The following is a 14,025-nucleotide window of genomic DNA, read 5'->3' on the forward strand; positions in this document are numbered from 1 at the left end:
GGGGCAATTTTGTACCATTCATCAAAAAGCCGTTGGCCTGGGTTATGGCTGCGTGTAATTCTTTTGTGTGTGTGTTTTCCGCGGTCGTTTTCTTTTTGGTTGCGTCTCGTCTGGAGTTTTAGCGTGCGGTTTTGGTGGGGTAACCAGGGCAACGTCTGCGTGTTCGTTTCAGAACCCTGGGCCGGAGAACACGACACCAGCCGAAATCCTCTCCCGGACACGACCCACACCAGATGTAGGTACCAGGGAGCGCCCCTCCGCCAAACCTGGGTCAAATACGTAATTGTTTTGGATTCAAATAGAGTTCTGTGCTCGATCGATCTTGACTGTTGCAAGTGAGCCAACCAAGAGGAGCAAAAGGTGGGGGCATTTTTACAAGTTCCAGAACAACAGACAAAAAAGTATTTTAATCCAAAACAATTACATATCTGGCCCAGGTCTTCACCATCCTCCCCAACCTCTTCTCCTCCATCCCAATAACCCCTTCACCCACGTTTTCAACTTCAAACTTTAAATACTGTAAAGCACTTAATGCCGCAAGTCCTGCACATTGCTGACAGAAGTATCCATTTCCACCAATATTCAGGATCAAATGTGTATTTAAACATGACTGTATGTCTTGGTATTGTGTTCAGTTAAAAAAACTACCAGGGATGTGCAAGAAGCCTGCATCTAATCTGATCCTGTTCCGGTGCCTGTGTACACATTACACTGCATTGAGGTTCAGATATTGACATGTGAAGAAGACGATAGTTTGGCCTAGTTGTGGGGCTGACGTGTGGTGTTGTATTTATTTGCAGTTAAGCCCATAGATGCCTGGACGGTAGAAGGGGACCCTTTGAATACAGGTAAGCTAACCTACGTGACACCTGGCAGAGAAAAAGTGAAAATATTTTCAAAAATATTATTAAAATTATTTTATTTCTATTGAATGTCTCTTGTTGTGTAGGTTTTCTGCAATGCAGTGAAATAGTTTGAAATAATATAAAAAGAATTTATAAGGGTTTTAGGAAGAATTTGTTATACAGGACAAGCAGACACAAAGAGTATTCCAGTGCTGAGCATGCTTCTTTCACAAGTTCCAGTGGAAGTACAGGAATGTGGAATTTCTTTCTCTGCTATTCCGAACCCACACTGTCCTTCTCCAGGGCCCGGAATGCCGGAGAATGAGCCTCTTCCCAGCATTCCAGAGCCAGTGTCTCAGGGAGATCCAAGTATGTTTTGAGCGTGTACAAAAACCCTCAATAGCATGTCTAACATGCCGTTCTTCTCTCATTGGTAATCTTAAAAAATTGCTAGTAGATCATTCATACTGGAAAAATGAATGGCTAGTTTGATATTAAATTGTTTTTTTATGATGGAGGTGTAGGTTGGTCTGGCAGGTGGCAAAGGGGGTAGAAACTACATAAAAAAGAATCAAGCAATTTATAACGCATATGAAACACATATACAGACATACTCATTTCACAAACGTGTACTTGGAACATTGCCCAACACAGTCTAGCCACTTTAAGGACTGACCTGCTGCTTTCCTGCAAAAAGTCCTGCAAGTACGATGTGCAGCCCTTTCCTGTTTCTGACGGTAATATACTGTACTGTCTCTTAAGGAAGCATGTACCCCTTATTTCAGCTGCTGACGCAGTGCCGTTTCTCATTTCTGTCCGATGGCCGAACGTTTCCCCCCCCCCCCCCCCCCCCCCCGTTTAACGAGCTCCGTGTTTTTCTCCCCCGTGTGGCGGTTGCCGTGGCCACCGCCTCCCCTCCCGTAACCACGGCGACGGCCAGGCTGTAAGGTGGACCTGGCCTTCCTGATGGACGGCAGCTGGAGCATCGGACGCCGGCGCTTCCAGATCCAGAAGGACTTCCTGTCCGCCGTGTCCCAGGCCGTCAGCGTGGGCGTGGCTGGCCCCATGATGGGCATCGTCCAATACGGGTACCGCCGCTGACCTCTGACCCCTGACCTTTCACCCCCTGGAAACCGCATGCCGCGCGTCTTTAGGCCCCTGCAACGCTTGCGGTGACAATAGGGTTTAGGTATCTCATGCAGATCAGAGGTGTGTTCCACAAAGCAGGATCACCTAGTTAATTGCAATGGAATAAAACCCGGATACTGACCAAATCTGGAACATGGACTGAAGTAAAAAAAGAGCTGTTCCGGGTTTTACTTCGTGCAGTTATCTGGCTAGCTCGGTAAGGAGGCTAGGCCCCAGGTAAGGAGAGTGAACTGTGTAATCAACTGCTTTAGCTGTTCAAAATACGGTACTCAAAAATGAGTTCAGCACACACCCTGTGGCTCTCTAAGGACTCATCTAAGCTCCTTCCATAACTTTTAGGGGGTACCCCGGATACCTTTGAGCCTCGGGGAGGGGGGTCCCCTGGAGTAGAAAAGGCTGAAAACCCCGGCCTAGAGGGAAACCGCTGTCCGACACACTAACCGCGTTTCCGCGTCTGTCTCTCCCCTGTCAGGGACGACCCCGTGACGGAGATTAGCCTGAAGACCTTCCTCAACCCCCGAGACCTGACGGCCGCCATCGCCAACATCAACCAGAAGGGGGGGCTGTCCAACGTGGGTGAGTAACAGCACCGCCCCCATCAGGGGTCATCGCCAGCACCCTCCCAAATAAAGGCACGAATAGTGCCTTTAAGAGTCATTTTTTACCCACATCTAAAAAGTTGAAAGTATCTAAAATACATATTTTATAAGAAATGTAAGACTTTCATTAAAATGTCCAAAACAGAATGACTGAATAATTCACCAGCACTCTCCCGCATAATGGTATGAAAAGTGCCTTAAGGTACAAATGCTTTTTGCTGGGGCGGTACCCTATAGGTGCGTAAAATTATACCCCTAGCCAGCAGTATATAATCAATTTGTACCTTTTTTGCTGGGAAAACATTTTGTACCCAAAGAGAACATTACTGAACTCTGAGGGTACATTTGGAAAATTAGATCATTGAAGAACAAAAATGTACCTCCACTGTCACTCTATTTCTGAGAATTAGACCATTACCTACTAGTTGACACAGCGAAAAAAAACTCCAGACCATTTTAAAAATAAATGCCATTTTTCTTTCACATAATTGTACATTGTTATTAAAATGTCTCATTGACAGTTCTCTGGCCTCTGTCGGTATACGTTTTTCAAACTTGCAGCTGGCCCAGGTATGGTAATTACAGACCACGTCTGTGTGTGTGTGTGTGTGAGTGTGTGAGCGGAATTACAGTTATTACCCTTTAATGCCGGCTTTCCATCACGCTACACTTTCTCCTGCGGCCCAAGGAACGGTCAATCACAGCTTCACGCTCAAAACTGAGATCACAGACCGCGCCGTACGCATTTCTCAGCTTGGGGAAGGGCAGTGGGGGTTCGCGTGTCAGTGTTCCGCCGGCACTGATTGGCCTGTTTGCTTCCGATTCCGCGCTCACCTGCCAATCTGATGAGTGCCCAGGAACACTTCCCTTGAGCATTTGGCGGTAAATGGTTTCATCCAGGTGTCTTCGGTTGTGGCAAACAACATTTCATAAAATAAAATAAACTGGTTGAAATATTCAACAGGTAGATTTGCTTTTCTTCTGCTGAAAAAAAAATCTCATTTGGTTCCAGTTTCAAAATTCCTTAATTTCTTTCTCATATACAGTACTGTGCGAAAGTCTTAGGCACCTGTATAACATTCTGTACAGATAAGATTCTTTCAAAAATTATTCAATGAAAGGTCCTGAATAAATGTACTATACACTTTACATTACAAGACTTCTGCACAGTAAAAGGCAGATGCCGTTGCACAATGGAGCAATGCATTGTGGGATTGCTGGGTCTCTGGCTCTTCTGAACACACACAAACTGAGAAAACAAGGCAAATGAAACAGAACAATTACCACTGCCAGGCCTAGTCTTCAGATATTCAGTTAACAGTTAAAATATTCGACTGACAGTTCAAAATATTCAACTGACGGTTTAAAATATTTGACTGACAGGTAAAAATATTCAACTAACTGACAGTACAATGTATTGAACTCAGTGACAGTTGAAAATCTTTCCTCCCCGATGTGTATTTAAATATAAAATAACTCGACTGCTGTGACATCGCTCCGGAAGCTCCCGCCGCGTTGGTTAATGGAAGCGGCGAATCTGCAAAGCGAGGCCAATTAACGGGAATCAGGGTACGAGGCAGACCGTTAATAGAAAAAGGACAGGGGTGAAAAAAAATGCCATTTACATTTAGGGGGGGGGACTATAATGGTGTTAACATTTCTTTCGAAGGAAGATTAACGACGGCGGAGTGAATGATTGGCCTCATTTCCGCGTTAATTCTGCCAATTATTTGAGACGTGCAGTGACTTGCCCACCTGAATACACACACAGCGGTGTAGGCTACTAATGGTGGAAGCAAAGCACCTTAAAAGAGAAGTCCATGTCACGTGTGTGTGTGTGTGTGTGTGCGAGAGAGAGAGAGAGAGAGAGCACTCAACCTTATGATTAACTGTCCAATTTGATGTGATTTTCTTTTTTAGAAAGATAAGCTTCAAGATTTGTTTTCACTGGTTGATCTCAAAGCGTTTGATCACTGCCAGAGATTGCTCTGATGCTGACAAGTGTTTGTGTGTATAAGCTGTGTGTGTGTGTGTGTGTGGTGTATTGTCTAATCACCGCGTGTGATTAATCAAGACACAAGTCGAAGTCTTTGTCTCCAGCTTGACTCAATGCTGCCCTCCTGTGGCCGCCGCAGGTAAGGCGCTCTCCTACATCAACGAGCACTACTTCACCGACGGCAACGGTAACCGGGGCGGCGCTCCGAACGTGGTGGTGGTCCTGGTGGACGGCTGGCCCACGGACCGGGTGGCGGAGGCCTCGCGACTCGCCCGCGAATCCGGCATCAACATCTTCTTCGTCACCATCGAGGGCCCAGACGAGCAGGAGAAGAGGAACGTGGTGGAGGCAGATTTTGTGGATAAGGTGAGAGTCGTTGCGTTTCCACATACCTCTGGAAAACTCTAATTATGACGGGCCCGTTCCACAAAGCAGGATTACTGAGTTAGGTGGATAACTGCGTAGCTGAGTAAAACATACCCAACCCAAATCTGGAACATGGACTGTGTATGAATGGGTGAATGAGAAGCATCAATTGTACAGCGCTTTAAATAAAGGCACTATATAGACGCCAACCGTTTACCATTTACCATTTGTTAGGGGAATATATCTAAGAAGAATTCAGGAATTGTATTTTGGTTTTTGCAAAGTTAATTTTCATTTAACCCTTGTGTAGTCTTAACATTCTGTGTACTCCCCTTGTCCTAAGGGTAAAAAATGTCCCGTCTTCACTAAACCCCAAAAATAAAGCAGCTTAATTGAATTTTAAACCCTAACTCTATTTTGCATGAAGAAACAAGCTGTCATTACATTACATGTATTTTAACCAAAGCGACTTACTCGGATCGCCAGATCCTTTCGGGCCGGCGAGGGACAGGGTGTGGGCGGTGTATCCCCCAGCTAACACTAATTGGATTAGATAGGGTACAATTGGCTACCAACTTGGGAGAAGAATGGAAAAAAATCTGAAATTCATTCAAGGGTTCTGAATTTCTGTATGTTTACACTCGGACTCGGAACTGTACTGTCCTCTCAGGTCCACTTTTGCACTTGTTCTTGTGATTGATTTGCACTTTGCTGTACGTCGCTCTGGATAAGAGCGTCTGCTAAATGCCACGTAATGTAAAAAAAATTGATTAAAAAATAATAATAATAAAAAAAAAGAGTAAATGAGTTCTGGCGCCCCCTGCAGGCGGTGTGCCGCACGAACGGCTTCTTCTCCCTGCCGGTGCCGAGCTGGTTCGAGCTGCGGGCGGCGGTGCGTCCGCTGGTGAAGCGCGTGTGCGACACGGACCGGCTGGTGTGCAGCAAGACCTGCCTGAACGCCAACGACATGGCCTTCGTCATCGACGGCTCCAGCTCGGTCGGCACCGGAAACTTCCGCACCGTGCTGCAGTTCGTGGCCAACGTGACGCGCGAGTTCGAGATCTCGGACACGGACACGCGCGTGGGCGCGGTGCAGTACACCTACGAGCAGCGGCTGGAGTTCGCCATGGGCCAGCACGACAGCAAGGCCCGGCTGCTGGACGCCATCCAGGCCATCGAGTACTGGAGCGGGGGCACCAGCACCGGAGCCGCCATCGCCTACGCCTCCGAGCAGCTCTTCAGCCAGTCCAAGCCCAACAAGCGCAAGATCATGATCGTCATCACCGACGGGCGCTCCTACGACGACGTGCGCACCCCCGCCCTGGCCCTGCACCGCTCCGGTGAGAGAGGGAGGGAGGGAGAGAGGGAGGGAGGGAGGGAGGGAGAGAGAGAGGGAGGGAGGGAGAGAGAGTGTGAGTGAGAGAGTGGGAGAGGGAGAGAAAGAGAGAGTGTGAGTGAGAGAGTGAGAGGGAGGGAGGAGAGAGAGGGAGAGAGGGAGGGAGAGAGAGAGTGTGAGTGAGAGAGTGGGAGAGGGAGGGAGAGAGTGTGAGTGAGAGAGTGGGAGAGAGGGAGAGGGAGGGAGAGTGTGAAAGAGAGTGAAAGAGTGTGAGTGTGAGAGGGAGAGAGAGTGTGAGAGCAAGAGTGATAGAGTGAAAGTGAGAGAGAGTGAGTGAGTGAGATTTGTATGCCGTAGTCAGTCAGTACCGTACTTAGCATAGCATTATGTTTATTGCATATTTACAATTTAATCCCACCAAATTATAAAATAAAATAAAAAACTGAATGGGGGTCAAATTGACCCAACAGATTCACAGTAGAGTACTGTAAGAGTACCGTAGAGTACTGTAAACCTCACTGTGTGAGCTAAGATGGCCGCCGCTCTGCCCTGCTCCCTCCGCAGGCGTGACGGCGTACTCCGTGGGCATCGCCTGGGCGGCTCAGGAGGAGCTGGAGTACATCGCCACCGACCCCGACAAGGAGCACTCCTTCTTCGTGGAGGAGTTCGACCACCTCCACAAGTTCGTGCCCAAGCTCATCCACAACATCTGCCAGGAGTTCAACTCACAGCCGCGGAACTGAGGTCTTTCCCTGGGGAGGGACGGAGGGGGGGGGGGGGGGGGCGTCCGGCCCTTCAGGAATCAGAGGGAGGGGGTGCGATCTTTGGGAGGGGCTGGGGGCGGTCATAATGCCGTCGGTACGGTTGACAGTCCAGAGGAAGTTCAGCTGTTATAAAATGGGCGTTTTTTTGGGTTTTGTTATTCCCATTTCGCTGATAACCCCCCTTTTTTTAACCACCTTCTCCGATTACTACATTTGTATTACTATCCAAGGTACCTGTGTCGAGTTTGTGTGTATGAAAGAATTGAAATAGTTCATCCCGGGTAAGGTTTACGTTACGTTGTGTACAGTACAGCCCAGAGATCATCTGTTATTCCACCCCCTTTACCTGGGAGTCTAAAAGCAAACGGAAGAATTCTGAAAGCAGATCCTTGTTTGTTTGTTTGTGCTCAACATTTAACTGATGACAATCAAGGTCTTTGTAAATAGAGAGACAAAGGTAAACATTAGTGTCACATTTATGAATATTATCAAGCATGCTAATAATTCATGTACGCAAACGTAGCTACACATTTTATTTGGATGTGCATGAATTTCATGGCATGGTGGTCCCAGCTGCAAAGGGAAGTCCTGTCTGACACACATCACCAACACGTCAAACACACATCACCCACACGTCAAACACACATCACCCACACGTCACCACACGTCAAACATGCATCAAACACACATCACCCACACGTCACCACACGTCAAACATGCATCAAACACACATCACCCACACGTCAAACACACATCACCCACACGTCAAACACACATCACCAACACGTCAAACACGCATCAAACACACATCACCCACACGTCAAACACACATCACCCACACGTCAAACACACATCACCCACACGTCAAACACACATCAACCACAGGTCAAACACGCATCAAACACACATCACCCACACGTCAAACACACATCACCCACACGTCAAACACACATCACCCACACGTCAAACACGCATCAAACACAGGTCAAACACGCATCAAACACACATCACCCACACGTCAAACACGCATCAAACACAGGTCAAACATGCATCAAACACACATCACCCACACGTCAAACACACAGCAGCCACACATCAAACACGCATCAAACACACGTCACCCAGACGTCAAATATTCCACTTTAAATCACAGATATCAGAGATGTACAACTTATTTATACTGTCTTTATTTGTTTTTGGTTTTTTTGGTCAGTCATTTTGTGTTTATAACCATACATATGTGTACTTTTTGCTTAAAGACTTCAAACATTCTGACCAGTATTTGGAAGTAATTTGTAATAAAAGTTATTGGAAAAAGAAAACAACAAAAAAAGCACAGTGCCATGTTGTTTGTCCTGCAGTGGACCCTTCCATTTTCAACTGCGGGGTGCACTGCCGCACCCCCATATTTATATTTTAGTACGATCCAAAGCCCTCTGAGCTTCGCTGCCGTTCTCATGAAGTCAGAGTTTAATGAGGAGAGAATTGAAAATACCCAAGCACCTGTGTAAATAACTTAAACACACACACGTGAAATACAACATAATCTTTTTATTGTTATTGATAAATCTGTCACTCTCCCGTTTGGGGGGAAAAAAAGAGAATACATTATGGAAAAAAAAAAAAGAATAAAACTATAATAAGGTCTGTACAAGAAAATTAGCATATTTATCAAATACACATGATCTTTAAGAACTCGTCTGTACAATTGTACTCTAAAAGAGCGATGACGTTTGTTTACAGGTGCGCTCGTTAAATCGTTCCCCTCCCTTTTCCTTTTCCCGTCTGAATTATTTGGGACACCTGTGCCGGTGTCGGTGTGGTGAGTTATGCAGCGGTTCTTGTGTCGTGACGTGTCGTGACCATGGTGCGTTGGGATATCAGCGGCCCTGTTGGGAGCGGGGACGGGGGGTGGGGATGGGTGCAGGGGCCTGGTTTGGGAACCTCGCTCAAAACCTTAACATAGGTTCTGTCCCGCTTACATTTTGGAATTTCGGCTGTATGTTTTGGTAAAGCATTAGCGGAAAAGCGGTTTAGCTCGTCGGGAAACTCCACACTTGAAGGGGAATCTCTCAAACTCCTTTCCTGAATTGACCGTTTGGCTTTCTATGTGTAAAATTTGGCCTCCCGCCCCTGACAAAAATCATCGTATCTTACAGGGAGAGTGTACGAACTGTGTGCGGGAGCAGGGGTGTGGTTTTTCTACTGATTAGACGCAGGTTTGCTTTTCCCCCTCGGAAGGCTCCGCCTACATGCCTGTGACGCGCTGCCGACTGGACCTATCGCTGGCTGATTGTGCGGCGACAACATCACCGTGACAACGCTGCTGTAATACGAGTCAAAGCCATGCAGGAAAATGGCGCAGCAGTTTCTCCTGCGGTTCCTCTCTCCGGCCAGCAGGGGGCCACCCACACTCCCTTTTGGACTGATAACAATGGTTTTAGAACAAGAGACTACACAATCACCACTAAGAAACACCAAACAGGTTCAATTTCACGTCGATTTATGTGTTTCCATATATACTGTATATTTATAAATAGATCTTTTTTTTAATACTTTAAACTATACATGTTTCAGAATTTTACTTTTTTTAATTTCTAAAAATTAATAACTGATTCACCAAAACACCTCTGAAAATATTTTTAGTACTATGCATACAGATACATTTCCCCAATTTGTTATATATATATATTTATATATTTTCCCCCACCTTCCCTGGAGATATAAACTTCTAGAAGACATCTCAAGAGACCACAACATTTGGTAAACAGCAACCCCCCCCCCCCCATCATTACTCCATGGTTTCACTGCAAAGACTTCGGGGGACAAAAAAAAAAAGAAACAAACAAATAAAACAAACTCTCTCCATTCACAGAGCTTTCAGGAAGCATACAGACTCTTCATGAAAACACAAATATCTGCAACCATTCAAGGAAACACACCTCGCCTCCCAAAGATTCACTTTTTTTGTTTTTCAAGTAATCAGAAAATAATCTTTTTTTTTTTAAACTGCTCCTCTCTCCCCTCTCTCCCTCTCTCTCTCTCTCCATCTCTCTCTCTCTCTCTCTCTCTCTCTCTCTCTGTTCTAAAACAAAAAAAAGTTTTAGAATTGCACTATAATGTGCAGAACATCACATTAAACTTATTTCCCATGAATTACACATAGTTTAAACGGAGTGCTGAAACAGTGGTTACGTTGTGCATTCGCTCTACACGTGAGATAGGTGCTAACGCAAAGATGACCTGATGGTTCCCTTCCTCGTTCCGTCCTAAACAGGAACTCTACAGCAGGCAAACAGGAAGTGGCCGACCTAAAAAAACAAAGATTGTACTTCTACCCCGGCCGCTGTCAAAGGCGTGATTTGTTTGGCCTTTAAGAAGTCACAGAGACGGCACACAATGCACAGCAGAGGGGCGGCAGGTGGGGAGGGGGGTGGAATCTAAAGACAAAAACGCGTCAATCACTGCAGCCCATGTCTAATGCAGTTCGTGTCTTAACTCAGAGGAAAAGCAGATTCCCTGTGACAGTGAAGAGTCAGAAAAACCAGAGCATTTTCAAAAACAAAAACAAAACATGGCTAAACAACAAGATCAATTAATCCAGTTCAAATTACTTTTAAAAAAATAAACCGGCCCCCCCCTGAATAACTTATGTTTTTTTGTTTTTTTTCTGTTTTAAAACATTTTTTTGATTTCACACGATTTCTATTTTTGTTAATATATTACAGTATTGGCAACACTTCCCTACGATGTTGGTCTACACACTCCACGTGAGAAACGTACTGTAAGCTCCAAACACAGCGTGGTTATCCGTGAGAACTGCAGTCATAGTAGCTTTAGCATGAGCATGAGCATTAGCATTAGCATTTACAATTTTCGTTTTTTTTTTTTTTTTTTTTTTGGCCACTGTTGGCTGTCCCCGCAGGTCAAGTCCGTGTTTCGTAAGTTCGGAGAAAACACACAAGACAGCGCAAGGCAAAGTGACAACAAACGGCAAACATGTGCAAGTGGAAGAAACATAAATAAAAAATAACAAAGGCGAATGATACACTTTCGCATTATGCCAAAAGCTATTAGGAATTAGCCGACACAGGTGAGTTCAATGGGAAATGGAGGATTGGCGACTCGGCAAAATAAACACATCCGCAATCTAAAAATCCAGTTCTTCTATATTTAGAAAAATAATATGGAATAATATAATGGAGAGGAATTTGGAGAAAAAAAAAACTCAGCAGTTAAACCAAAAATAAATGTGGATATGCCGTCCACAGCAGGTTTTCCAGCAGACAGAGAGGAACCACCACACCAGCGTCAATCTATTAACCGCAACCACATTACAGCCTTAAACTATGGGGTGGAGTCCTTGTTTACAGGGTCAGTATTTAGCAGAGTGTAAGACAATGGTCAGCCAACTTCCTGCCAAATCAAAGTCCACACTCTACCCCAAAGGTCAGCCAACTTCCTGTCAAATTCAGTCCCATGTCAATTTTTTTTTTTACCCTCTTTTTCTATAAAGCGGTCAAATTAACTCATACTCCATTTTAAGATGGAATATGCATATTGCGTTTATTGTAATAATTATATATATATTTTTCCCCCGTCTTGTTTTTTTCTTCACATCCGATGTTTTGTTTAAAAACTCCACACTCTGTGTAAGCCCACCACCGAAAGAAAAAGCTCGGTAAAAATGACACTTGTATATCAAGACCACATTTTGAAGCAAAAGGCACATTTTTAAATTGTTTAAAAACAATACGCAAAGGAGAGCAGGTGGGGGGCGGGGGGGGGGGGGGGTTGTTGCGGTGTTTGTGGATGGTGTTTCCATGGCAACGACAGCAGGCCTTTTTAAACTCTCACACAGACCGCATCGGTCCCTGACGCCACACGACCAACGACACTCGTTTCATTAAAGACGGCCGCCCCGCTTCGAGCGAAGACTCTTTCTTCTGGAGGGATGAACAACTGCCATTTTGGCTTTTGGGTGCAGGGGTGGGTCGACACATCCCTGCCTCTGTCCTCATACGCGGAACTCTTGACATAAAAAAGACAGAAATAAAGAAAAAAAAAAAGAAAAACACACATTCTTAACCCTCTCTAACCCCCCCACCCACACCTCACCCCCACCGCACCCCCCACTTCCTGTCTGGGCTGAATTGGGGCCACACCCAGGCCTGCCTGGATGGGGGGGGGGTTTTGGGAGGGGGGGGGGAAGGGGGCTGGAACAGCTCTCCCCCCCCCCCCCCCCCTAATCTACTGCAGCCACGCCCGTCTCTGTCCAAGTGTCCGAACAAGAGGTCCGACAGACCAATCACAGGTGTGGGGGCTCGTTGTTGTGGGAGGAGCCGACGAGTGGAGGAGGAGCTGATTGGTGGAGGGGTTGGCGGGGGGCGGGGTCCTCTTAAGTCCCGCCCCTGGTTCCGTCCCCGATGGCGGGCGGCCGTGGCGGGGAGAGGAGGATGAGGAGGAGGAGGAGGAGGAGGAGGAGGAGGAAGAGGAGGCTCTCCGGGTCATACGAACACCTTGGCCAGGGCGTCGGCGCCCGCGCTGGCGATGTAGCACTTGGTCGGGTGGAACGCCACGTCGTGGATGGACTCGTCAAACTTCTTGCGGTGAGCCGTGAACTCCTGGATGCACGTCTTACTCTCCAGGTTCCACAGCCTGATCGAGCAGTCGTGACCTGAGAGAGAGAGGGGGAGAGAGAGAGAGGGAGAGAGAGGGAGAGGGGAGGGGGGAGAGAGAGAGAGGGGGAGAGAGGGGGAGAGAGAGGGAGAGGGAGGGAGAGAGAGGGAGAGAGAGAGAGAGGGAAAGAGGGGGAGGGGGAGAGAGAGAGAGAGGGAGAGAGGGAGAGATAATTATTTAAAACATTTTTAATAATTTAAATAATTGCATATTTACCAGGTTTAGAAACGTTCATCACCCCCCCATTAATTGCACACTGTCATTGTCTTCCGTTTGTGTTCATAAGAGGAACTGCACCTCAACACACTCAACAACGGTCATGCTGCATCACGTGATGGTCATGTGACACTAATGGATGTCATTCTATACGCCATTTTAGCCCAGTCAAATGGGCAGACCATAAACAACACCATAATAAATAAATAAAAGAACACCGTGCATTGATGTGTTAATGTAGAATTAGACGTGTATTAATGTATTTATGTAATATCAGATGTGTGCATTAACGCATTAGCGTAATTGTTAGACACGTTTCAGGCACTTACTCCCGGACATCAGATAGAGTCGTTGGGGTCCACTGCCAGGCTGGTGACCGCGTCCAAGTGCGCAACCATGGAGTGGATCAGCTTCCCTGCAGGAGGAACCAGAGTCCAATGAACACAGCGCACAGGGGTTAAGTGTACTTAACGCACGGTGACCTAGCGCACAGGGGTTAAGTGTACTTAACGCACGGTGACCTAGAGCACAGCGGTTAAGTGTACTTAACGCATTTTGTCACATATTCTCTCTGCATAACCAGGAAATGAGCACGAGAAAAGAAACCACTTGGTTTTGGCCACTTGGTCGGCATACTACCCCTGGGTGTGCAGTGCAGTGCACCAGCGCCCTCTGGTGGCGACACAGGAAACAGGTCGTTCCACCACTGCGTTGTTGTCATTGCATGTCTAAATTAAATCACTCCCAGCTGTTTTTTTTTTCAATATTTTTTTTAGTATTGGGGCACTCCCAGAGAATAGGTGCCCTCCCAGAGAATAGGTGCCTCCAACAAATAATTATTTCAATTAGGACCTTCGCTGTTGTTGACAAACGCATAAATGTGTTTGGCGACGGTGACGGTGTTGGTGACGAACAGAGCAGACCACTCCATCAGTCCCTGGATCGCGTGTTAAACAGACGCAGGCCTCGTACCCGTGTTGTTGTCGAAGAACTTGATGTGCCGGTCCTCCTGGGCGGTGATGGTGATGGGCAGGGTGGGGTGACTCAGCACTTTGTTGATCTGGCAGGGGAGTCC

The 14,025-nt window shown here is 46.6% G+C and overlaps 2 protein-coding genes across 2 annotated transcripts in view; one reads left to right on the forward strand and one right to left on the reverse strand.

Annotated features, from left to right (window-relative positions):
- LOC133114135 (vitrin-like) overlaps positions 1-7,036 on the forward strand; it is a 30,496-nt gene extending 23,460 nt beyond the window's left edge. The window contains exons 15-22 of the mRNA XM_061223328.1: positions 173-235; positions 801-848; positions 1,149-1,214; positions 1,786-1,933; positions 2,467-2,570; positions 4,729-4,955; positions 5,782-6,295; positions 6,856-7,036. Of these exons, the coding sequence (XP_061079312.1) occupies positions 173-235; positions 801-848; positions 1,149-1,214; positions 1,786-1,933; positions 2,467-2,570; positions 4,729-4,955; positions 5,782-6,295; positions 6,856-7,034 (1,349 nt within the window). The 3' untranslated portion in view covers positions 7,035-7,036. The remainder of the gene's footprint in view (positions 1-172; positions 236-800; positions 849-1,148; positions 1,215-1,785; positions 1,934-2,466; positions 2,571-4,728; positions 4,956-5,781; positions 6,296-6,855) is intronic.
- Positions 7,037-12,311: 5,275 nt separating this feature from the next.
- The window catches only part of strn (striatin, calmodulin binding protein), a 79,275-nt gene continuing 77,561 nt past the window's right edge, over positions 12,312-14,025 (reverse strand). The window contains 4 exon segments of the mRNA XM_061232826.1: positions 12,312-12,732; positions 13,280-13,300; positions 13,303-13,365; positions 13,923-14,023. Coding sequence (XP_061088810.1) covers positions 12,563-12,732; positions 13,280-13,300; positions 13,303-13,365; positions 13,923-14,023 — 355 coding nt within the window. The 3' untranslated portion in view covers positions 12,312-12,562.

Source organism: Conger conger, chromosome 2, assembly GCF_963514075.1.
Source record: "Conger conger chromosome 2, fConCon1.1, whole genome shotgun sequence".
NCBI lineage: Eukaryota > Metazoa > Chordata > Actinopteri > Anguilliformes > Congridae > Conger > Conger conger.